Below are 27,298 nucleotides of genomic sequence, written 5' to 3' on the forward strand. Positions count from 1 at the left end.
TCAAAGTCCTTCCTCACAAGCTAATTCTTCATTCTCTCCTTGTTATCAGCTTCTCAAGTTACAGGTTAAATCTGAGCCCCCCCCCCTCTCCTCCTCTCCTCTCCTCCTCCTTCTGTCTCTGTCTGACTTTCTCTCTCTTCGAACATACTCACACACTCAATCTCAGGTTAGAGAGAGAGAGAGAGAAAGAGAGAGAGAGAGAGAACCATGAATGAATCCATTGGCTTCACGGCAACTCCAAAGTCAAACAGTGTCAACAGCAGCAAGGGGGGGGGGACGACATACTTGTCAGTCACCAGCTGTGTGTGTGTGTACGTCCTCACCACACACACACACACACTCACACACACACACACACACACACACACACACACACACACACACACACACACACACACACACTACGTTGTGATACCGTGAGTTCCACTCGTCCGCTGATCTAAAGAGATGTAGAATACTTAATAATCCCTTTTAAATATCAGTGTCTGATCCCAGTCGTCACTCACTCGCCACCTCATGGTTTCTCTACACATATAAATATAGCTACCACATACTTATACACATATAAATATAGTTTACACGTACTTATGACGAGCGTTGAAATGTCAGGAATACCTTTTTGCTTCGTGACATTTCAAGTTTCGGTGAGTTACTAACTGTTCTCTCTCCTGTGAGAATCACCTGCTCTCGTCCTTGCAGACCTCAACATTCATATTCATATTCTCATGAGATGCATTAATATCTAATGGTGTGCACAGTGATGGAAGGCCGCAGTGCGATGTGTTATTTTTACTCGGTGTGTTTATCATTCCTCTCCCGGGGGAAACGATGCCTTCTCAGAGAAGTGACGTGGTCACAGGGTTTCACTGAGGAGCCGACACTTCATCTCTACAATCAGGCAGGAGGACGGATTAATTAAGTTTAAAAGAAACCTCATGACTCCACTGATTGAAATTAATGAATTAATAGAATTTAGTCGTTTGAACTTTGTAATTTAATTAAAATGATTCGACTTATCCAAACGCCGATTCGAGCAAAAACCCTGAAGTGAAAATGTTGGAATGGTTCCTGATTTAATTGGAACAATGGAGTAAACTCAGTTGCTCTGTGAAGTAAACAAGCGTTTGTTCCATATATTAATAATAATATACTTATATGGAAAACTTACTAATGCTCAGTGGTTCCCACGGACTCACAGTAACGCGCTGCTGGACTTGAATTCGTCTCACCAGCTTTTATCCAGTAGCAGACAAAGAGACATTACCCAAGAATGTTGGGTACAAATTTGAAGCCCATTAACCACGATGCCCCAACGTGGAAAGAATGGCCACCGTCTTTGATGTTGCTCGGAGGTAATTACATGGAAGGTATTTATAAACGCAAACACCTTTTGGCTGAAGCCGTGTTCACCAGATGTTTGATTCAGTATAATAATGACAAGGGCGAGGGAGGAAGGGAGGGAGGGAGGGAGGACTGCCGGGAACGTGACATATGGTTTATGGTAACAAAACAACATGCTTGTTTATGTGCGACGGACTCGTGTGATGCAGGACCAGCCTGCGGCGTGGGAAGTGGGTAATCCCCTTGTTCCTTGGTGTCTGTGTTTGTCTACGTGGGTCCAAGTTACTTGAAGCACTCGCTCCAATGCAATTATGCACAGCAACAATTACATGTGTGTATGTCGGGGGGGGCGGTAAAGCATGGGAAAGTTATCTGTCTGAGTTTTAAAAGCTGATACGTTTCTCCGAGTCTTGTCTGTTTCCTGTGTCCGGGCTTTTATGATCCTCCTGATGCTGTGGCTGCCGTCTGTAATCACACTAACATCGTTAGAGACAACTGCCAGGCGGCCATGCCACTTTCAATTTTTGTTACTTTTACTTCCTATTTTGTTCTGGTGAGGCCTTTAACTTCTATTTACTGGAGTTATATAAGTGAATCGTTAATAGGACACGACAAACGCCCGCAAGAGTTGGCCCTCGTCTTCAATTTGACTTTTCTAACAGGACCAATCACGGTGGCGACTCCAGAAAAGGTCGATGAGCCAAGACGACCGAATCGAAAAATCATCAGTTCAGAGTGAGAGGAAAAAGACAGGGATGAGGCCAGAGGAAGGAGAAACAACGACCCTTGAGGAAAAGCTGACAGAGCAACAGATGGAATCAAAGAGTGAGGAAGAAATAAAGAAAGGAAGGGATGAAGAGAGAGTATCTGGGTGAGGTCCAGTTCCATGGATCTGACTCAGGCTTTCCCTGAGCCGAGCTGATCTCTGTCCTCCGGGCGGACGCTTCACCAACGCCCATGAGGCTCACGTGGATCCTCCGCCTGAACGCTGATGATCAGGCAGCACGTGTCGAAACAGAACGGAAGAGTTGTCACTTTGAATCAGAGGACAGACTCGGAGAGACACAAGGGTGGGGAAGTTCAATTTCCATACTCGCTCCAGTACGTAATGAGGAGGCGGCCTCCAGAAAGTCCTTCCTCCTCCAGCAGCAGCTGTTGTCCTGGAAGCTCAGCGAAGCCAGAAGAAGAAAGACGATGCAAGCTCAGCAACTGCTCCTCCAAACACTCGGGAGCTTTAACAACGAGTTTGTTTCGGCAGATGTCGTGTAATCTTATGCAGCTGTACGCACTAAAGAGTCCGGCCTTCACTCTTCCTTCCACCATCACTGTCTCCTGCACACACTTGGCCCGTTGTTGACATTCTTTCCAGCAGCTCTTGATCACTCCGTCATGTTAAAGGCAGGGCGTTGCTGTTTGTTTGTCTCTCTGCTGTATCTATGCACATGTGGCTTCCATGCAGTTACCGAATACATGGCAGAGAGCCACTGCTCCCTGTGTCCTCATGCACAGGGACAAGGAGACCTGGCCGAGGGGGGGGTTGTGGTTTTCATCGAGGATCTCAGATCAGTCTAAATCTTGTTTGCAAGACAATACGGAACAAGTTAGAGTTGCATCAATGGTTTTATGACGACAATGGACGGAGAACTCTACACCTCTCGGTCGGCTGGTTGCTCTGTTTGCTGGACGTGTTACCAATCACAACTTTATGAGCAAATAATAAGACACAGCTTGTTACACTTTGGTCCAAAAAAGCAACTCATGCAGCTTTAATGTTGTCGTAGTGTTCTCCTGACAGGCAGCTCTGTCTTGACCCGCTCTATAATGTGTTTGTCTGCAAAATATCAGCCACATGATGATGGAGTGATAATTGAAAAAACAGAAAACAAATAATTTATGGTTGAGTAAGAGCCTTCAAATTAGACGCCGTATGATTTATCCCGTGCTTGGATTGTTGTTGTGTTCCTCTCCTGAGGAGGAAGAGGAGAAGGAGGAGGAGAGCAGAGGAGCATGTGTTCTGTCCTGTGACTGATAATTAATTTAGCTTCATTCAAAGCTGCCGGCTGGAAACGTATGTGATCGAACCAGGAGCCGCTTTCATGAAAACACAGAAAGTACCACGACAAAGACCCGAGGCAGCGTTTCGATTATGTCACCGCGTCCACTGTGTTTCGTCTCTGTGATATGACTTTGCTCTTTTGGACGTTTTCCTACACTGTAACTCCTGTTCTCACTCTGCAGGGCCAGATGCGATAGGAAGGAAGTTGTTAATGTTGTTACTGGGATTCCAAACCACACCAGCATGTTTGAAACTCCACTTGTGGGGGATGATGTAATGCCTCCTGTACGTACAGTAAAGCCTCTCTATTAATGAACAGCTAATCTGTGTCTCTGATGTGAATTATTAATGAGGAAGTTAACTCGGTGATTACATTTCAGTCCCAGAATGGCTGAATGGCTGAACTTGCGTTTAACAGCTGAGCACAAACAAAGTCTGCAGCCTTTAAGGATCCTGTGGATAGAGTTCTCTTTATGTTTTTAAGACAATGCAAAGGTTTAAGAGATAAACTAAAACTGGACTTATTAACATTGTCTGCTGCAGAACCTGCATCAGCATCAAACATTAAATTACCGAACGAGCCCTGACAGCATCTTCTCAATCTGCCATCGTCAGCAAAAACTAAAAAATCCTTAATATCTGTTCTCTCTGGTGCCAAACCTACACGGAGCTATAATATCTATATGATCACGGCAAAGCGTATAGCTGGGGCTCTGCAGCAGTGACACAGCATCTAATTCCAGCCTGCATGATGAAGTGAGGGCCTGTAGCGATGTGTGGTACCCACAGGAAGTGAGCGGAACAGAGCATGTGGTTAATCACGCCTAATGATCCTTGCAGCTGCTGCTGAAGAAACTGTTTGAGGACAAAGATTTCCTCGGGCACTTTCTCTCTCATTCCACTGTAGAGGGAGTCGTGGACGATTCAAGGTTGTACACGTTGTATGTATCGCAGCCTGGGAAGATGGAACATGTCCCTTCACTGTACAGAAGTGAAGTTTGAAGATCCAAGATACAAACGCTGCCGTCTGTACGATCGTGAGTCAGTGTCAATCATGACGTTTAAAACCAAACTAAAACTGAAAAATAAAGCACTTGAACAAACCTAAAACCTAAAATGACCGACTATCTTTGAGAACATCTCATTTGACGTGTACTTTTTTTAATATTATAAGCTTTTTTAGACAGTATATAACAGAATCGGCTAATTTGCAAGTGAAGAAATCCTGGAGCAATGTGGACCTGAGCAGAGAACGATGTCACATTCCATCTGTGTTTTGATCTGTCCCGTCTTTGTTCTGGTGGCCAGTTCAGCCACGTCCTCCCTGTGAAACCAGTGGCCCCCTTTATGAACGAGGATTATGGTTATAAGCTATAAATAGACAAATAATGGCAAAGGTGGGTGCGGCTCTGGAGGAAAAGGTCAAGGGTCAGGACAACAGAGCAGAGAGAGACTCGGCCCCGGCTTCGTACTACCACCCGACTGCCACGGGTCAAATACATCCCAGCTGTGTTCACCAGGTGAGGCCGGCTGCAATCCCAGTGTTCTCTCTCAAAAACACACACTTCACACGTGTGGACACAGCTGTTTGGATGTGTCCACTACTTGGAGGCAATAAATAATAAAGAGATTGATGGTTCTGGTTGTTCTCGGCCGCACAGACGACTTTATATCTGCAGGTGATTGCTCAGAAATGTTAGAAATGTTGGACGACTGCAGCTACTGACAAGCGCTCGGGGCTCGTACCTCAGTGGAACGCTGAATACATTTATACATTCATTTTTTATATTGTAATGAAGGACAAGGGGCCGAGTGCTGAAATCTAACAAGAAGATATGTTACTTGAAATGATCTGCTGGATAAATTCATTCCTTTCAATGTACTGATTCGGGCTTTTTTCAACATTTTCCCAAACTATACATGATTCTTCCCTTCATCCGACCTCTTCACTCATCAACATTGGACCATTTCTTTCATTGTAATCAGGTTTAACTCAGCACCTCAGCCCAGAACTGGGAAATTGACTTGTGTTTAGACCACAGGGCAACAGCAGGGAAAATGTAATCAGATGTTAGTGTTCCTGACATAAAGGCCACATTATATTGTTCAGTATGTTCAGACGGTGTGTGAGAACACATCGCTTTCCAACACAAAGGGAAAATAAACGCACAAAGCAGGGAAGGGCTGCATTCGAAGATTAGAATGGAGACTCACTATACAATATACTATGTTATGTTATAGGGGAACTTTTACCAAATCTACTGATGTTGCATTTTTGTACAGTAGTTGCTGCTATTACAGCGTATGACTGAAATTAGCGTGAGCAGACCCTAAGCCCTTAAGTAGTCTGAGGTTTTACCTTTCCTTAATGCTTTCACAGCAGTTCAGATCCCAGACATCCTGCCTCTTTCCTTTTGGAGAAGGCATTTCGAGCAAAGAAATATGATGTGACGGTGTCAGGAAACGACAAATGGAAAGAGACCAGAGGTGATTTAACACAGGGTGCTGTCCTCACACAGAGGTGAAATCTTACACACAAGATCGAAAGCATTTTTCACATCCAGCTGTGAGAAGACACACCCGAGGGCTGAGGACACATGTGCACGTCCGACCATTTGTTTGCAGTAAGCAGGTTAGACGTGGGCCCGTGTTCCTCTTGTTCCCAAACAGAGATTTATAAGTAGTGTGTGCGTGGGAGAAGTTATTATGAAGAGATTCCTGACAGAAGATCAAACTGTGTTTGACTGACATTCATACAAAAGAGCTTAATCTGCTTTTTAAGATAAAGTCTCACAGGCCAGTCCGTGTGCCAACACTCTTCAGACTTGACCCCGGTGCAGTCACTCCCTTGTTTTTCATCTCAGGCCTCCGAACAAATTGCTTCCTGCCAAAGCTCTGACATTTCTGGTGGCAGTGTTTAGAAAAGGAAATGCTGCTGTGATCTCTGGAGATCAAAGTTTCACTTTCGTACATAAGTAGGAGGAGCTAAGCTACTTAAACATACCCAAACTTAGCTTTAGATCCAGACCTTGACATTCAAATTAGGGATTTCTCAATGTTAGAAGTGGGGGAAATATTTGAAATAACAGAAGAAAAAACAACTCAACAAAATGAAGTATATAGTTGTATTTTAGTTGTTTAAATGCTAAAAATGGCATCTAATATTTTTTTAAAAGGCACAGCTCTCAATTGATTTACAATATGAGCTGAGTCAAAGAGGCATGAGATGATATCAGAGAAAACAGTTGTTGATGTTAAACATGAAAACAGATTATTTTACTGAACACAGCAAAGTGCTTCAACAGCCTGAGGCGTCAGCAGGATTACAGATTACATTACAGATGTTTCCAAACAACATCTGTAATGTGCAGCTTTAAGAACTGAATTGTGCCAATAAAAAAATCACAGTCACATTTCATAAATGTGCCATGAAAATGGTGATGAGGATATTTGGGAAATAATATCATTTTTATTTTTAATAATATATGTTGCCATGTTATGTGCAGCACAAAAATAAATAAGGAATTCACTTATTTGGAAGAGGAAGCAGAAAGACACCTGGGAAAATGTTTTAACATTTCAAAATAAATTTTAAGGGCTTTCTACCCCACCCTTAACAAAAATAAAATGTTTTTCCTTAATTTGGGTGATATCATTAATTCAATCTTCAGAACTAATCCGTGCTTTCAGTGGTTCAAATAGCAAGATGAGGAGAAATGAAACAACAAGATTCAGGCCTGTCCTACCAGGTGCAAAGCCCCCCCCGGCATTTCCTGTGAGTAAAAGTGGGAGTGGGCAAAGCTGGCAAGCAGCACCCATTTCAATAATGGATTCCAGATGAAGCATGAGTACGTACAGTATGTAATATAGGTGCACGTGTGTGTGTGTGTGTGTGTGTGTGTGTGTGTGTGTGTGTGTGTGTGTGTGTGTGTGTGTGTGTGTGTGTGTGTGTGTGTGTGTGTGTGTGTGTGTGTGTGTGTGTTGATGCTCCTGTAAATCCTCCTACATGGCAGTTGTACCTTTGCACACACAAAACACACAACTCCCTCTCGCTAACAATCCTGCAGAAATGTCAGCTCCACTTTGTTTTCCCTCCCGGATTCTTCTATGGGCTCTTCACAAAATTAATCAAGCGACATCTCCGTCCAGAGGTCTTTTATTTTTAGACGTAAGGGCGATCTCTAAGATGCGAGAGTTCGTCCAGTGTAAACACATTCCGGTACAGAGAGCACTTGTTTAGACATTCTTCAGATTTTTATGCAGAAGATAAAACCCTCAAAACTCCACCAACCTCAACATCTGCATGTATATATATATACACACACACACACACACACACACACACACACACACACACACACACACACACACACACACACATTCACATGCACATCCAGAGGAGTAGCTGACTCCACCTAAACATTATATATCCACCCAATAAGCTTGCATGGATTTTAAAGGGAAAGTTTACATGTGGAAGCATCTGAGAGATAAAAAATGACTCTTACCTTGACTTCACATTTCTTGTGGCAAGCAATTCGGCAAACTGGAGAAAACAGAAGAAAAAGAGAAAGAAACAAAAAAAGGAATTAGCTTTATGCTTCATAAAAATCTCCAAAAACATTGAGGAGAGAAATCCAAACAGTGTGGTCCCAGTTTAAATCATGACCCTGAGGAGTTGGCAAGTAGGTATGAAAAAGCCAGAGGTCCATATTCGGTCCAGAGTGTTTGTTCTGTGGTTGAAGTCAAATGTGATCTGCTCTCTGTGAACTAACCCTGGCCAGTGTTATCTTTGTGGTCTCAGGACTCTGTCACAGGCTGAGTTCATGACTCTGAGACCCACGGACACACAGCATGAGAAGACGTTTGTGAGGAGAAGACGTTTGTGAGGAGAAGACATTTGTGAGGAGAAGATGTTTGTGAGGAGAAGACGTTTGTGAGGAGAAGACATTTGTGAGGAGAAGATGTTTGTGAGGAGAAGACATTTGTGAGGAGAAGACGTTTGTGAGGAGAAGACATTTGTGACATACAGTCAGTTACTGCTGTTACATGGTATGAATGCACACTGTCTGTTTGCTTTTCAGAGGAGACGTAAAACCAATTTTATTCTATTCTATTAATGTTTTGATGGATGCTTATTATTGGTCATAATCTAACACTGGGCCAATTGGAATTATGATCAAATGATTATTGTACATTCCAACTAATGTGGAAAATAGTGATGCATACGTCTATTCAATGCAACAACAGAGGAAAACACCAAGTTAGAGATCTGCTAAGTATATGTGTGTATGAGAAGTGTGAAGAGAAATTGGTTCTTTATGAAAGAGGACAAATAAGAATATGGAGAGCTGCCATGTAGTCTAGAATATTAAGAAACATGTCTTTAACATTGGGCATTAGTCTTGGTATGTGCTCTTAAAGTTCCCTTCTGGTTCCCTATGGACTGACAAGTGAAAATCACAGCCTGACATTTCCATTTATTAGAAGGAGGCGGTGCTATATGTGGCTGAGAGTTGAGAGAAATTCATAAAAATCGAGTCACACAGGATTAAAGCAGTTTTCCGACTTACAGAATTTCCTGCTCTGTTCTCCAGCGCTCGCTGCACACTCCCACTGGGCGAACAAATACGGGTCAATAGGGGAGAGCACCTGGACCGTCAGCTCATAAATAGTCAGATCCCGTCACAGGACAGAGAAGGAAAACACGGCTCGACGCTCCGAGGCTCAGGCTTTCCAAATAAAGAGCCGACTGTATGCTTGTCCTGGAACACGCTGCACCTCGTGTAATGACTGATGCCGTCCCCAGACGCATTCTTCAAAGCCAGTGTAATATGAATTGTGATTAGTTGTGAAGACGCTGATATGGAGCTGGGACCTGGCCAGTCCTCACACTGTGTGTGTCTGTGTTTGTGTGTGTGTCCTCAGTGTAATGTTTCAGGCCCACTATCAAACCCCTGTTATCCTTCGTGCCTCAGATACACAGCAACACTGTGTTCCCTCTGATGAACGGCGTCTCTTAATCACAGTGGATTCTCCAAACAAAACCACCAGCTCCAGTATGAACCACCATAGATTTCACCCTCTGTGTGTTAACAGGCACTTTAACTTCACTTCTGTCTCAACACACGTTTGCTTTTCACTTTTATTCTCTGATTGTTTCAGTGGTTCACACTGGAGGTGCCGCTCCCTGGGCAAATATCATCCAATCTTACTTCTCTGTTATGTCCCAGTTTGTATAAACTCAGTGTGAAACATTTTATTTTGTTGCTTGTTTATACTCAACTATGTCTGATGGACAATTTATACAAATTTATATATAAATTCTCCATCTCCTAGGTCTCACAGATCTTCTCGAGGGCAGAACCCTGTGCAGCTCACAGACTATTCCACTGGACCCAGTCCAACCAGATTAATTGACATGATGGTCCAATGAGCACCAAAATAAACCAATTGTGTGAAGGTAATGTTTTTTATGGGGTGCAAGTTTCAATGAAAAAACATCGTGGAGCAGAACTCAGAAACAGGTGAGGTTCGCCAACTATTGAGCAGCTATTTAGTTTAATATTTAAATATATATAATTATTTGTATATAAGACAATATACAGTACTTGCAAGTTTTTCCTCTCCTGTTTGTTTTTAATTAATTTAATTGCATTAGTTTCTTTAGCTTCGTTGTAACTCTAAACCATGAATTGCTTGTACCCTAAACTTCAGGGTCAAAGGTTACGTGTCAGGAACACCAGGCCGTAAATCTCATCCAGCAGACATTCACTTTTCTTTCCCTCTCTTCAGGAACACCAGCAACATGTATTCCTCGTGGAGATGAAGATGAAGACCTTTGTGAACCCGCATGCACCAATGCTCTACTTGATTTACACGTGTCTAGTACAAATTCTGTATTTATGCTCAAACTGGGGAAAGTGAGAAGCTTTCTCTTTTGAGCCAAATGTGTAATTACATCATAGTTTCTATTTGAGCCCTCGCAGGACTATATTTGCATCACGGGGGTAACATTTGAGAGTAGCAACGACTTCTTAATTAGAGGCCTTCAGTTGTGGGTGGCACTGTGAAATCCTGCCGAGCTTCACATTTCCCTGTCTCCCGAAGAGAGTTCCCATGGCTGAACCGTTTGGGACGGCGAGTGTCTGCAGTCTGAAACCAGCCCGATGGAACAGATTAGTCTGGACCAACAAATATGGAGGTTTTACATTTCTGATCCACGGTTTGAATGTGAATTTCCTAAACCCACAGGAGATCACTTTTAACTGCTTCATCTTCCTAATGAAATAATGTGTTTAATATTTCTTTGATCGGCAGAAGAACCGATTCATCATTCGATTTATCAAATGTCACAAAATAGGAACCAGAGCCTGTGATGCAGTACAAACCCTCAAAGATAATTGAATGTATTCAGCTGTGATTGGTGGATATGGAGCCTTGTGTCATGTCCTGGCTCCTTGAGACAGAGCAGGACATCCAATAATCACTTTAACCTCCAATCAGGGGTTGGAGGTTTGATTCCATCCTGTGTAATCAACTCTGATGGATAAGTGAGAGGCTAATGTTAAGCACTTGGGCCTAAAGGAAAGTAATTAAATACATATAGTTAAATACTGTATATATAAGTATAAAGTTGAAGTATATTTGCTCCTTGAACAGGTTTAACATTCAAATGCTGCTTATAGATGATAGCAGAGCAATGAGCAATGCAAACCTGAATAAGGTCATAATCGGAAATTGAATTAAAAATTGAATTAAGACCTGTGGAGTATTCCAACCTTAGTCATATACGTTTTAATCTCATTATAACATCATAAAGGAGTTTTCACAGCATTTCAAACTGCTGCTTCATGACTCATGTCCCGGGAGTCAACAGGATGGAAAAACACAAAAGGAGTTGTAGCTTTTGCAAAATTAGTAAGAAAACACCCAAATTCCTATAAGATGGTGTCGTACAAATAAAGTATTCCAAGTTGGGGTTTTAAAACCAGCAGAATAACACAGGAACTTAATGGAGAAGGGGACTTGAGGGCATGAGTCATAATCAGACTTTGCTCTGTAACATTTAAAAGAGAATTTGACGGAATATTCAATTAGCAACTCATAAAAACACCATAATCTATAGTGTGTTATTCTGAATAAGGTCAACAGTAAGAATACTAGTGTCAATGTAAATACAGTCAAGGTCCAGTCTGCATGATCAATACTTTGAATACATTTATTTGATATTAGCTACATTAACAAGTAAAACATCTGTATTCAGTTCTTCTTCCAGCACTGGAGAAGGGATGCACACTGAGGCTTTCACAAAGGACTCTTCACAAGCCAGATATATATGACATAAGTCACAGGGAATGTCCTCATGGATATGAAATCCAAACAAACACGGCTCTTTGCTCGATAAGCATTAAACGCCGTGAGTCCAGCCCACCAGGACGATGTCCAGTGCCGCTTCCAGCACGTGAGTCCCCAGTAAACACCAGGGGAAGAAGCAGGACTTCCATATTGGGTGTGAAAGCGGCCCGGGCTCGGCTTTACCTTGTTAGGAAGTGCAGCTTTGGAGAATAAACACAAATGTTCCTGGTGGAGCGAAGGAGGACAGAAAAGGAGGGGTGGGTGGGTGGATGTTGGATGGGGGGGGGAGGAGAGGAGGGAGAAGATGCCAGAAGGTATAAAAAATAAAAAAAATAACAGAACTGCTCACAACGACCGTTAGGGAAAATGAAACGACGGCGAGGACAGGAGCTGGTCAGAGTGAGGAGGTGATGAGGAGCGTGGAACACCGGTTGCTATCGGGGGGGGGGGGTGATTCAGGTGGGGTGGGGTTGGGGGGGTGATTTCAGCTGGGTGATTTCCTTCCTGTGGTCCCTTGGAATGAGTGTGTACTCCCACAGGGCTGGGCTGGACCCCCTTCCAGCACCGAGCACAATCACAGGGCAGGGCTGGAGAATTTCCTCTCTCTCTCTCCCTCTCCCTCCCCTCACTCTCCCCTCATCACTCTCACTCTCTCCATCCCTCTCTCTCCCTCTCTTCTCCGTCTAGCATGCACAGTCACCAACACGTGAGCAGCAACACGTGTCCATACAAACATACGCAGCACAGAACATCCACTAACCCTCTGAACTAATGTCTCTCTCTCTCTCTCTCTCTCTCTCTCTCTCTCTCTCTCTCTCTCTCTCTCTCTCTTCTCTCTCTCTCTCTCTCTCTCTCTGCGCCTCATGTTGATGCAGTGGTCACTCAATATGGATATATATGGTTTGTGATATTCAATGTTCTATATGTTTCTTACTCTTCCAAAACTAGATAAGAATTGAAATTCACTTGCACTTGTTTTCACTGTAAATATTATTGGTCTGTTATTCTCCTTTTCTTATTTATTGGTTTTACTGATGTGTATATTTTGACTGTCTTTACTGCTGCAATACATATCTCAATGTTATTGGAGTATGTTATACATTACACACATCCGCACACTAATGTGTAAATATACCTTCTTACTAACACGTGTGGTCAGTGTAAATCAAACCTGATAAACTGCTTTTCAAAAATGGGCAAAAACACATTATAATTCTTAAATATGAACATTTGTACAGTAGTTTATTTGAGACCATCTGACACACACACACACACACACACACACACAGTAGCATGGAGCTGCTACACAAACTCAGGAGGACACCAGATGTGTACTAATCTGCAGCTGAAAGGAGTTCTCCATAAATCCACAATTTCCTACTGTTTGAATAATGTCCCTCTAAAAACGACAGTGCTCGGCTGTTTTAGGAAATGAATTAGTCTTTTCCTTTTTTTTCTGCCCCCCGAACAAAATGTTATTTTATTCTGATCTGTTTGTAAAGATTCAGATCTTCAGCAGGAACCAATGGGCTTGGAGCGGAGAACCAGAGGCACATCAGTGGAAGACGTGGACTAGCGCTTACATGTAGCTGATCTCAATCTCTGCATGGGATCGTGTTGACAACAAGAAAAAAAATGAAATATTGGCAGTCTTATCCAATAAGCTCTACATACAGGTGAGAAACCACATAACTGCTCAGAACATGTCGGCACAGGACAGCGTCTGAGTGTTTGGTGAATTTTATTCCGCTGCCCATAAACATCTTTGCACAATGGCTGAAAAGCCACAGGAGCTTGAGTGGATCACGCACTGTGGAATTAAAAGTTAGGGAGATGGGGCAAATACAAGAATAAAAAAGGGGAGGATCAGGATTGGAACTGGTGATGTGCTGAGGACATGGATCAGTCAGACTGGTGGCTCTCACTGGTTTACTGTGGCTAGTGGAAAGGATTTTAAAACGGAATTACAGCCAACCAGTGCAGTTTCAGTCTATGTACATTTTCTTCCAGATACATTTGAAGTTGCTGCGACTTTTCACCTTTGACCCCTGAACACTTCAGTTTATCCCTAAGTGAAGAAATTCCCTTAAGTTTAAATATCATGTTCAAAAGGCCACAGACATGTTTTTGAGGCGGCTGAGTGACCTTGAGCTTTGAGTTTTAACCACAACTAAAATCAAATTAGTTAATCTATGAGTCTAAGAAGTTAACAGTTGTGCCATATTTCAAAGGAAGTTTAAATGAGTTCACTAAGCAGAAAAGGGTTTTGTAAGGTCTCTGTGATCATTTATACCAAATCTGCAACGTCCTTCTTCATGTATCATGTTCATAACCTAAGAAATCTTCCTTGTGAGGTCACATCGACTTTAACCACTAAAAATAAATCAGTTCATCTTCAAGTCCAACTGAACTTTTCGATCCAAATGTGTAGAAATCCCCTCCAGCACACAGAGAGAAGGTTCAAGGTGCAGAACCAAGTCAGTAATGTAATACACCATCACTCTCAGCTCCTGCAGTGGAGTTAATTACCTCTCATGACTTCATCCTCTCTGCAGAACAGCTGAAGAAACCTACACACTCGGCTCTAATCCTCAGTTTGTGTCTCGCTGTGCACCCTCTGCAGTTTCTGGGAAGTATTAATGTCAGTAATTATTGACACCGCCTCATCACTATCCATCATTTGGCTCATAGAGGGCTGTCATCATGCAGCCTACACGTTTCCACCCGAGCTACAATCCCTGCCAGTGATGCATTGGTGTGGGTGAAGCTCCACCTTCATGCAGCTGCCCGGGCTTTACTAACATGGGACATTCCCTGAAAACAGGCAGGAGAGCCGGACAGATCAAGAGTTTCCACCGGATCACTCAGATCTGTCTCTTGTTTGCTTCGTCCTGACAAAACACAACTTCTGTTTGGTTTCATGTCACTGGGAGCGTGAGTCAGACTGGGTTGAAACAGCTGTTTCCTCTGATAGAGTCGGTAGCTACTAAAAACACAGAGAGTCAACATGTAAATATGACAAGAGGCATGAGAGATGTGGATTAAACAACCGGAGTTTGGGCTGAGAATTCAAGGAATGTGTTCTGGAAGAAGTCAGCAGCAGATGTAGTTTGTGTTTGTGCAGACGGATACAAGACTCCTTTAGAAATATGGGACTCTACTGCCGCCTGGTGGTTGTAATCGAACAGCTTAGATTGAACTTCAGATAACTTTTAATTTCTTACATTTTCTACATGTAAGGCTGCAGGTCTTGATGATATTTGATCACCAGATTCTAGTCTGTTGTTTCTTGAATCACAGATTCAATCACAGAATGAATCAGTTCTCCAGGTGAGCTTGTCACAGGTTCAGATCCAGCCCTTTGCTGCATGTTCCCAAATACTGATATTAATAATAATATAGGAAAAATTATATAAAATTAAATCAATCTTTCCTGGTTTGATCAAATATGGTGTTTTGTGTCTGCTTTTTAAAAACTTTATGAGGTGAATATTTCTTTCTTGATATGACGAAGGAATCATGTGTCACTTTGTGTTTGTTTTCCTATTGGGAAACCTGTGGAGGTTAGTATAAAGCCCTAAATGTGCAGATTCATTTTAATTTGAATAAGTTCAAGTGCAGTTTAGTTGTAATGTTTTGTCTCCTCCAACAGGTGGCGGCCTAACTGCATCAATCACTGTGACGCTGCACTTGTTGGAACTATGTTTATAAACCATATATTTCAGTATAAACTGAGTGATATTATCTTTCAATCTAAATAGATGTGAGCATGTAAAATGAAGTGCGTGAAACTAAGCAACTGAGCAGTTCAGTGTTAAAGTTGAACTAGACGCTGAATCTCCTCCACTCAGCCACAGAGGGGGGTGTGTCCCATCCCATGTCACTGCTGATGGGAAGTCATTGTCTACTCCAGTTCAGTCAATTAGGATAATAATGCTAGACTGGGAATCGTCACAGTCACTGCCCATCATCCCCAGTGATCATCTTCGTCACTAATCAGACTAATGACCGACACATGTCGTCATGGCAACAAGAGGAACAACACAGTGAGTGGGACAAAGTGCCTGAGGAACTATTTCATAGACAAGTTTTCACAATCTTTGCATGTGTCTTATGTCTTATTGCTTGACACTAAAGTTCCGTCTGCATGCAGCCAATTCTGCGCGCGTGTGTGTGTGTGTGTTTGTGTGTGTGTGTGTTTGTGTGTGTGTGTGTGTGTGTGTGTGTTTAACTTCGGCTGCTATTTGCTGCATACCATGTGTATGAGCTCAGCAGTCAGGACCAGGGCTGTGATAACCTTTACTCTCCCTCACTCACACACACATTACACACACCTGCTAGTATAGTGTATCTGCAGCCAGTGTTTAAAGACCTGTGTTCAATCCACAATGGGGGGGGGGGGGGGGGGGGGGGGTCTCTCCTTCAGAACAAGGACGAACCAGTCCCCACAGAACAGGACAAAAACACACATTACAGATTTCGAAATGTTTTAACGTCTTCTTCAAGCTAGAGATTTAAGATTTGTCTACTGCTGTGTACTGCTGTGAGGAAAAATGATAGAAATATAAGAACTTCATAAACTGTATGAAGTGCTAAAGCCTATTTGAGTACAGCAGCCTTCTATTGACCTGAACTGCACTATACACTGAATGAATAGAAAAGCCAGTTTCCTGCCCTCGGGGTCTTTCCTCCAGAAATACCCTTTCACATTGGGCTGTATTTTTCTCCTTTCCTTTTTTTTTTTTTTTTACGCGACTGGAAAACTGCCGTTGTCGGGACCTGCGTCAACATGCTATTGTCAAAGTAACTAACACCTTGTATCCTGGCAACCGCGGCACAGAGAGGAAGTCCAAGTGGCTGCTGTCATGCCGAGGCCATGTGACGGGATCGTGTTAGTAAACAAGGGAAGTCACGGAGCAGCAGCTGGATCCTGGGAAGCTTCACTCTCACCAGCAACGCCTTGCTTTTCCTTTTGTCTTCAATCTATTTCTGATTCTTATTGAATAGAATTATGGATTATTTTGAATAACAGATGAACATATTATCCTCCATGTAGCTGCAGAGGTCATGAACTTAACCTTTGTCTACATTCATGTAATCTCCCCACACGACAAAATGTATATTTTTACAGGGGGAGAACATAAAAACATGCCAGGCCAGTAGGTGGCGATGATCATCTGTTAAATACCAAAGAACACAGTGGTCCAAGTGAGACACAAGACACCTGTGAGTGTTGTTAATGTGGTGCAGTGATTATAAATGTAGCTGTAAACTTGTAATTACAACTAAACAGTTCTAAACAAACATAGAGAAACTGGTAGATTGTTGCTGTTTTTGATGCTCATCACAAAAAGAAACAAACTTATTTAACTTGTTTTGTCTGATATGAACATAAATTAGATGTAACCAGTTAATTACTGAGTTTTGGGAATTCCTGGTAAGTGCAAATTGTGTTTATTCAGATAGAGCCAAGTTCAATCTTCTGTGCCCTCAGTGTTTATGCTAAGCTAAGCTAGCCAACTGTATCAATCAATCAATCAAACCCATTTTATTTGTATAGCCCATATTCACAAATCACAATTTGTCTCATAGGGCTTTAACATGGTGTGACATCCTCTGTCTTTAACCTGTACAGATGTACACTTCCCATAATCCTGCTTCCCACAGTTTACAACTTGATGGCAACAGTAAAAACCAGTGTTTCCATAAAACTGCCCCCAGTTTGTCACACAGCCTTTAATAAATCTGTGGCCTATTTAACCAAATCCAGCTGATTGAGTCAGACTTGACAGAGCTCCTACAGAGACACATGATGACATCATACGACTCATTCCAAGACTCCCCGTGACCAGTGACACAATCCCAGTGTGTAAAATATGGATGGGTTGAGCCCCAGCTTCTCAAAGCGCTTTAACACTCAGTGCTGTGCTTGAACCACTGCAATGCTAACTCTCCACATCTGCACCGCTTCACCCGGTTGACCTGGCTCCTCCCTCCTGCTTGCCGAGTCTAGTTTTGGCAAATGGGACGTGAATGAGTCATGAGACCAGGATACAGACACAGACAGATAAAACCAGAGTATTTGATGTCTGCTGTCTGAGAAGGAGACTGTGGATCACTGTGTCTTGTCCTCGTAAATCTGTTACAAACACACACACACACACACACACACACACACACACACACACACACACACGACCAGAGTCAGATATGAGGTAACGGCAAGAGAAGCCTACCCAGGTAAATGAAATCAGAATAGAGTTAAATGCAGTCTTGTCCTGACAGTTTATTTCCGCTATAAATCAGCTGTTACTGGGGACGATCCCAGCTGCTGTTCTATCATTTTATGGGAACATTTGCTGCCTGCACACACAACTGATCATTATGTATCAGGAACAGAGGGAAAGCACAAACACAAACAAAATGGTTTTATTTAATCCAAATCAGTCAGCAACAGATTGATTTCACATTGTTTTGTTGCTTTCCACAGTGTGGTCACCACAACCTGATCCACAGGACAGGCTCTGTCTTCCTGGTGATAACACCCAGCATATGAAACCAATCTGATAATTAATAACACACCACACATCACACTGTACATCCCACAAAGTGTCTGAACAACATCTGGGTGCAGCAGATAGATCACAGAGTGGGATGCAGGATAAATGCTGGTTGTCACTTGTTCTTTTCTTTGCCCAGGAAATGAGTTCTGTGCAATGCTCTGTTCCAGCAGCACTTTGCTGTACACTCACAATGAAGGTACAGGGTCAACTGGTAGAGAACCAGTATAACCACAGACCTGCTGTTGGCCAAGTTGCTTCACCAGAGCAGTTGCAGGTTAAACATTTTGCTCAAGAGCTCCTCAGCAGCAGACACAGAGGAAAGAGACAGTGACAGTCAGGGAGAAGCCGGCTGATATTCATACTGTGTTGAATATATTCAAGGGTTAGGACGGCTTTTTAACTTGCTGCCTTTGTAAAACACTTTGCAACATGTGTTTTGAAAAGTGCTCTATAAATAAAGATTATCATATATTAATAAAAGGTACCACAAGCTCTGTGTCCTCTGAGCTGTGCCCCTCCAACAACCCGTTCTGCAGTCAGATCTGTGAAGCTACAAGCCGAGCATCGCCTGCTCGTGTGCCAAAGCAAACATCCAGCCACTTCCTCATGGTTTCATTTCACGTTATCTCTCTGAAAACAGACATTTCCACAACATGATGTGCTTTGTACTCTGGGATCATATATTCTCCAATTTTTGTTTCAGCCCACTTCGGGGTTTTTTTAATCCACAGCACCAGATGGGAAAGGTTCAGAATGTGACCACCACATTAAAGTCTATTATTGAATCTCAGTTTCTTTCCTGTCATTGTTTGATGTCTCACATCATACTTCGGTCACGCCCAAGTAAAAAACAATTGAAGCACTACAAACATGTCACTGGTGAAGTAGCTTTAAAATCCACAACAGAAAGTGACAATTGCTTAGGAACCAGTCATCAAGACATTTTCTTACAGGAACAAAACCACAAATAGTAAAATACAGTGTGAATCCATGTCTATTCCATCAGAGACACTCTGATGACTCCAGGGAAACTTGGATGACCACTGATACATGCGGAAGCAGATCTTGTCTTCAGTGTCCCTCCCGGTTAGAGACAGTTAGCTAATCACATTTCATTATTAGAATAAACCCCCCCGGAGTTGTACTTTCTCATTTGAAACGACTAAATTAAGATTATGTAAAGTGAATGGAAAATATGTTGTAATAATAACAATAAAACTTCATCCATCTTTCCCAGAATTTACCTTTATTGAACATGATGTTCTCTAAAGAGTCCCTCGATGACGCAGGATGTGATAAGATCTCCCTAGTAACAGGTTCAAAACTACAAAACATTCCCCTGAGTGTGGTAAAGATATGTTATATGTTATAGTATAGGCACATGGGAGAAGTTGGCCTTCAAAGTTTTCTACCAAAAAGGACAATTTTAACCCAAACCGAGATCTTTTTCAAAACCTGCTGCAACTAGGAACTGAGGCTCCTCCCAGTAAGAAGTTGTGGTGGAGGACCCTCAGGGCCGTCATCTCCCAACAGCCAGAGGACCCCACTGTATACTTAAGGCATTGGTAGGATGTAAAAAAGTGACTAAGATGGGATTTGCACTGATGCATGTGAGGGATTTCACATAACCACGGTCAGAACCGCAGTTAAGACACCACAGAGTATTCCACACTGTCAATGTCATTCAGGAATATTGGTTTGTTTCGAAGAGATCTTTCTCTCTGATTGGACATATTAGATTCTGATCTTGAAGAATAACTGAACCCCAAATGAATAAATCAGTGGATTACAAGTGGATGAGTGAGCACAGGGAGAGCAGCAGAGTTTCCGGGGGCCGGGGACTGACCTCGGCAGACGAGTCCGTCCTGGACGATGCTCTGTTTACACACGCCGCAGTGCTTGGCCTTCTTGAACGTCTTCACCCGGAACGTGTGGGAATGAAGAGCCTCCAACTCCTCTGGCTGCAGGTGAGGAAACAAACAACAGAAGGAATGTTGGCGTTAAAAAAAAGGTTGTGAGCTGACGGCTCGTTCTTTTTCTGTTGAGCGCAGGTGTTCCACAGAAATATAAAGTCTCACTAATAGGTTCATTTTGTGTAATTGGCCGTGTGCAATACATAAAATCCACATAAATCACACACATTCATAGTCAGACTCAAACACGACCATGGTCCCGAAGTTCTTCCAGCTCACTGCGATAAAATACATAAACTTGTAGAAGCTTGAAGAAAATGCAGTTTAATCTCTGTTGTTTCCCTCCTCTCCTCTCCTTCCTCCTCCTCCTCCTCCTCCTCCTCCTCCTCCTCCTCCTCCTCCTCCTCCTCCTCCTCCTCCTCCTCCTCCTCCTCCTCCTCCTCCTCCTCCTCCTCCTCCTCCTCCTCCTCCTCCCTGGCGTCCAAACTTCTGTCCTGTCATCTCCTCTCCCTCCTGGCAGGTGCGTTACACAACTCTTTGGAGAAGCTGTGTGTCAGACATCCTGTGTGTGTCCACCTCCTGCTGTGTTCTCTCTCTCCTGCCTCACAATCCCTTTTCCTGTCTGTTTTCTAGGCATTCAGCAAAAACTGAAAAGTCAAGCTTTGGAAGTCTTGTCGTGTCTTTCACCAACAAAAATAAAAACCCGCTGCGTCCTGTTTCCATTTTCCCCCTGATGGATGGCCGACCGACCGTGGGGAGATATGACATCATTCGTGTTTGTGGTGTATTTGCTCAGCTGGTCCCCAATTCAGCTTTGAGGTTGGGCTCTATGGGATTAGTGGTCCATTGAATCAACAGCCTTATACCAAATGTTAACATTATAGTTATTATGTCGTAAAAGCACTTGGCCACAGCCGTTATATATTCCATCAACTACAGCGAAATGGCATTTAACAAAACCCATATGGAGTTTCTTTCTGTTCTTTAGTCTTTTATCCTATGAGAGCCTTTTTTCTTTATTTCATCTTCATATTTTATAATATTCTTCCTGCCCTCAGTTTAAAAATAATCCCTGATCACATGCAGATTTCTTCTGCTCCTGCTCACAACTGTTTGATGAACTGTTGCTGCATAAATATCCTGCTCTGGTATGAATGCAATTTTGTGTCACTCCCTCAATATGTTATAAACATCGTTTTTCAATCTCTCTTCTTCTTCTGTAGGAAAAGCTGTTGTCTTTCATGCGAGCGTAGAGAAGCAGCCTGAGCAGAAGGAAGAGGAATCAAACTGCGGCAAGCGTCATTTGCTTGAGAGCAGGTGCTTTGTAAGAGGGTTTCAAGAGGAAGAATTAAGAAATCTGATCGTTAAATGAAGAAATAATGCTGCTAAAGTAAAAGAGCACAACCAATCATCAGGCAATTAAGAGACTGGGGGCAACATTTTCATTAAGCCTTCTAATACATATTATTTCATATGCTTTTGGGTTTTTAGAGCAGAATGCAGACGGTATTTTATATTGAACTCGTCTGTAATTGTCTTTATTTGGTGTCTCTTCCCAATGACAGCTCAGCAAAGTGAGAGAAATAAGAATTTGTTTCTGTGTGTGTGTCTGCAGGCATCTACATGAGTCCCTGCTTTAAACCTGAAACATACCTACAACACACACATGTTTCTACACAGGGGATTAAAGGGACATAATGGATAGGTTTTCCAGACAGGAAGTGCCAGTTTAAAATGGGGTCCTGCCATGAGGCTTCCATTAAGTGCATGTGCACGCTGGACAGGGCTGAAAGTGCCCATGTGGTTGCCATACTGAGGGACTTAGCACAGGAATTCTCATATGGGAAGACCATAGAATCACCAAGCCTGGTGCTGAAAATCTAGTAGTTCCCTGCCTTGAAAATATTCTCAGACTTCAAACCACAATCTCATAACCACTAATGACCCCCTTTTTGTTTCTTCTCTCATCAGTCCTGAAAGGCGACGTGTTGGAAAAGTGGCTCCGGGTGTGTAGTCATAGCACAGGACTCCTAAATGATAAACCAGACTGAGTCTCCACTGGACTCTGCTGGTTTTCTTTCTGTCCTCTCTCCTGTTTTTAACAGCGGGAACTGACTGAGCAGAAGGAAAGTGAAGTGATTCCACTTCGAGAGGAGAAAGAAGCAGCCTCTTTATATACTGTTTGACACCTCGTTATATACAGTGTCTATACCAGGAAGGTTGGGTCATGAGGAATAAGGCTCAGCCTGTGGTTTCTTATTCTATCTGGAGACACCAGGATGAAAGCAGCATCATCCGGTCAAACAAACTGGATGAAAGTGATATTAAAATAAGTTTTGGATTCTTTCTAATGGCTTTAAACTCCTTGTCCTTTTATTGTGTTTTAACAGTGGAGGTAGAAGCTGTGTGAGGTGGAGCTGAAGGCTCATGTATGAATACTAATACGCTCATGATGTGAACATGCTGGTGTTTAACTTAATCTTAATTTAGTGCATCACCATGCTATGAATGGCTAATTAGCACTAAACTCACAGTACAGCTGAGACTGAGGTTTGACCTGGTGATGGCGCCATGTGGAAAGTTGAATGATCATTGTTCATTTCACTATGGACATGACAATCTATTGGGATATACAACTAAAAACCCAAAAAGTGTCAGTGTGGTAGATATTTGGCAAGACCATGGTTAACATGGACCCAAGATTTAACTTCATACCAACAAACAGATACATTTCTCAATTTAAAAAATATGTTGAAAGCATTGAGCTACTTCATAAGGCTCTTAACACCAATTTGTATAATCATATATTATAGATTATACAAATTGAAGTCCTTCACTTCCATGGAGGTTGAACTCCAGCAGCCTGATGTGTTTACCAGGCTCCATGTGACAGTTCAGTGTTTGTGTTCCCGAGCCACACGGCAGCAGCAGGACAGCCGACCCTTCATTCCATCTCCCGGCGACGCCTTACCACCACATAACGTGATTAGCCTAATCTGGTTAGGCGGGAATAATGAGCATTTGGCTGGGCGCGGGACACGCCACGTTGGCAAGTGGGCTTTTGTGGGGAGCGGGGGGTTGGTGGGCGCCTCTATGCCCGCCATCCATACGTGTTGGTATCCAAGGTGCCGCCATGCCAAGGCCCCGGCTCGCACCTGCTGGGTCGGGGGGGTCTGGACGTGGATTTCACGGGATTGGGAAGAGGCGCTAAGTTGGTTTAATGGTTCTTTGAGGATGAGAGAGTGGATCTGTCATGTGTCTTGTTAGAATAATTCAAATATTTCTCTCATTCTGTAAACATGACACCAGGCTTCGTGGAATTTGAAACCTCTGGAATCACTATGATGTGGTGACCAGTAACAATCCTCTGGTTTCACTTCTGATCAGGAATCAGCTGCCAACATAACAGGAGTGAGAGCAACACCTTTTTTAATTTGCTTTTGTCAGAATCTCTACTTTACAACCAATACATTAAAAAATCGTCTAGACTAGGGTCCAATAAAAAAATATTATAATATACAATATATTATACAGTATACTATAGATATAAGACTTAGTGCATACATGCTTCTTTGTGCTTGTGTTTTCTCTCTCATTCCAGATTCCAAATCAAATTACCTCTGCAACGTGGGGTGTAACACTCTGTAAGCCCGTGTTGCTATAGCAACGAGCATTGTTATTCGACTGTAGATTAATTTAAGCCTCGGCTTTTCCCCACCTGTCCACACGAGCTCAATCGCAAAATTAATTTACACACACACACACACAAACACACACACACACAACCCACACACAACCCACACACACCTATACATTTTGTGTGTTAAACAATCGGCCTCTTTAAACACTTCTGAGCCTCCTCACACTCTCCTCATCCTCCAGCCAATCACAAAGCAGGACCACTGGCGGGCTCCGGTCGTCCACTGGTATGCCAGTTCATTCGAGTGAAGTAAGGTTGAGGAGTGGAGAACATAGTGGTGCTTTAAACTTAATGACAGTGATGGAACACGTTAGTGGTGATGCTGGTCCTGATATTTCTCACTTAAGTTATAAATGTCTGTATTTCGTGGGTTGAAAGTGGCTCAACGGGCTGTTACAGATTTGAATGATCCTGTAGGTCAACTGATGGGACTGTTTTACGCTGTGAACTCTAAATTAAAGAAAAGATGGATGTTAACCAGATGTGGGCGGAGCAGCACCTGTTCATATAGGAGTTTGCATTTCTCTCAAACGGACGCAAATAGAGACTCCTTCTCAAGAGTTAACGTTAAAGGGAAGCAACACACTGCTTTCAATCAGTGTTTTTCACGAGAGAGGAAATCTATAACTCTCTTTAGAATTACAAGAAGAAGTCCGACTTTAAACTTCACTGTATGTTTTTTAATCATCTCGCAAACTTTTACCGAAAAGCTTATTTCTTCATCGTTTTTTTTTGCTATTAGTTTCTTTTATCCTTTCCTCTTGCCGTTATTTTTAATTGATGTTGAATTATTCAAATCTTTGGATTAACATATTAGATTTTGTGGGTACGTAATAAGCTGTATTTGATCTTTAATGACGTCCTCCTTTCTTCTGTGTTTTGCTTCGGGCCTCGTTGGGGGTGAACTTGCGCTTTAGGGGATTAATTTCTGTCTCATCTAGCTTATTACGAGTAGTCCAAGACATTCTGGTTTACAAAGCCAAACAAAACCAGGATCTCTTCAGCCGCCCGCTCTAGTTTAGTCCCCCTTGCCCTCAGCAGAGATCCAGCCTCAGTGTTTAACCTCAAAATACTATGTCAATACGCCACAGAGCAATATAGCAGGACAGCTCCCTTTGTGAGTTCTTAATTGTTTCCGATCATTAGCAATGCACCCAGCAATCGGAGTTTGTTTATTGTTTGGGGGCGGGGGGGGTGGCTGGAGTATACGGGGAGTCGCTTGGGGAGACATGGGTGATGAAGAGAGCGGTGGGGGGTGGGGAGCAGAGAACTAAAGAGCTGAAGCTCCGGGGGTGCGTTCACGGGAGACTCGGCCCTCGGATGATTCTCTTCAGTTATGTTCTGCTGCAGCACCTCAGTCCTTCACACTCGCTTCACACTCTCACACTCTCACACACTCTCACACACTCTCACACACTCTCACATGCGCCACAAAGGAAGGAAATGGTTTCAGACAGGCCACCGGGACCCCCGAAAGCTGAGGTCAGGGTGTACACATACCCCCCCCCCCCTGCAGCCCAGGCCCTGCAGCTCCTGGGAACAGACTCCCGTTCCCTTAGAGACGCACGCATAATCTCCTGCCTCACACTCATTAGCACACACGGACACAACAGGAACTCTCGTGCACAAAAATGTGCAAATACACACACACACACATACACACACACACACACACACACAATTTTACATCCAGGCACATACACATGCATTCCATCCTCCTAATTCACCTTAAAGAAGAGAAGCATCTTCCAGGATCCTCCATCTCTCCACCATTCATTTATTTTTCGTTTCGTTAAGTTTTGCCATTTGTAATAACAATGTGTAGGTCGGCCTCTTCTGCTGCTGTTTGTAATGTTTCTCCTAATTATCTGGGACATGTTTAGCCGTGTCATATTTAATTTCAGAGGAATTCTAGGAAAACCTAAAGGGGAAGAGCTGCATCAGCTAAACCTCTGTAGTCCCGACCCTAGCTAACCAGAGCTAAAGCACAATTTAACAAACATAAACACAACACATTATATGTGTTCACAAACAAATGCTTATTTCAAATCAAGCAATTATAATTAGCTTTTTGTTTGCCTGATACAGAGACAAGTGCTGCTGCTGCTGCTGTTTGTTTGTTTGTTTGTTTGTTAGTAGGATTATGAAAAAATTACACAACTGATATATTTAGGGGTCACTATGCATTGTTTGTACATTTCTAAAGAAATAATTCCTGGTTAAAAAAGCAGGTGTCTTTAGAGGACTGATATGTATGAGTGTGTATCCTTTACAATCATTCGATCGAGGTAAATCAGGTCAAATAGAATGTACCACAACATGTTACAGTGTATTTTTGGTAACAAACTGATAATTCATCTACTTTTCACATTACCTAATTTAAACACACCGCCTGCTAAAGAGGAATCTGAAGGATTTTAATGTCTAGCTGAGCATTAAATGAGGGAAAAGACATATTCCAGTGACTGTAGGTGCAGTGTAACACAGGACGTGGACGTGAGGACAATCTGCCAAAGTAAAGACAGGAAAACACCTGCAGGAAAAGGAAGATGAATACTTGCCGTACACAGACAGAAGATTCATTTCCCTGGAAAGATTTTGTTCAAATTTCAGTTCTGTAACAAAAACCATTGTGTTTTTCTGGCCTTGAAACCACAAATATGTCCAAATATTTTAGCAAAACACGATTTAATGATACAAAGACCATTTGTGACACTTATATAAATATCTGCAACTTGATTTATATTTCTACTTTAAGACTTTTTGTCAACTGCTGTGTTTCAGCCGGTGTTTATCTAACACTGGATGGATGTTAGGTAACGTTTCACTCTGGAGATAAACCCGTCCAGACCGAGCTGTGCGACAGACATTCCATCTGAATGAGGGAACCGACAAACTGTTTTCCTCCTTAGGTTTAGAAGTGAAGAAGTATTCCATCAACCGATTTGAATGTGTGACTCATGCTCAAACTCAAGACACACAAACCTTCACCCTCTGCTTACACTGGCTTGCACTTTTTTAGCACTTTGCGCATTACCTCACATACACAGCCGCCAATACACGCCCTCGACCAATCGCAAGCCAGCCCCGAGCTGTCAATCATCATGTTTCACCCCCACCCGTTTCTACGGCAACAGATAACTGAATGAAACCAAATAAGGAATACAAACATTTGAATATACATCAACTACATCAACATGACAGAAACTATTCTTGTAAAAATGTATATGAGACTCCAGGGCTAGATATTCAAATAGATATTCTTAATTCATGAGTGAGTTGCTCGACTTGTGATCCCGGTCAAAAGATTTTTTAAACGTTCAGGCTCCTTGTAAACGTCAGATCTCTTTAACAAGATTACACCGGG

General features: G+C 42.7%; 1 protein-coding gene across 1 annotated transcript in view; it reads right to left on the reverse strand.

The window, feature by feature from the left end:
- tns1b (tensin 1b) overlaps positions 1-27,298 on the reverse strand; it is a 139,252-nt gene that overhangs the window by 89,054 nt on the left and 22,900 nt on the right. Inside the window, exons 2-3 of the mRNA XM_061088667.1 lie at positions 20,165-20,279; positions 7,906-7,943 (exon numbers count right to left, since the gene is read on the reverse strand). Of these exons, the coding sequence (XP_060944650.1) occupies positions 7,906-7,943; positions 20,165-20,279 (153 nt within the window). The remainder of the gene's footprint in view (positions 1-7,905; positions 7,944-20,164; positions 20,280-27,298) is intronic.

The sequence above is a fragment of the Limanda limanda genome, chromosome 16 (assembly GCF_963576545.1).
Source record: "Limanda limanda chromosome 16, fLimLim1.1, whole genome shotgun sequence".
NCBI classification, from domain to species: domain Eukaryota; kingdom Metazoa; phylum Chordata; class Actinopteri; order Pleuronectiformes; family Pleuronectidae; genus Limanda; species Limanda limanda.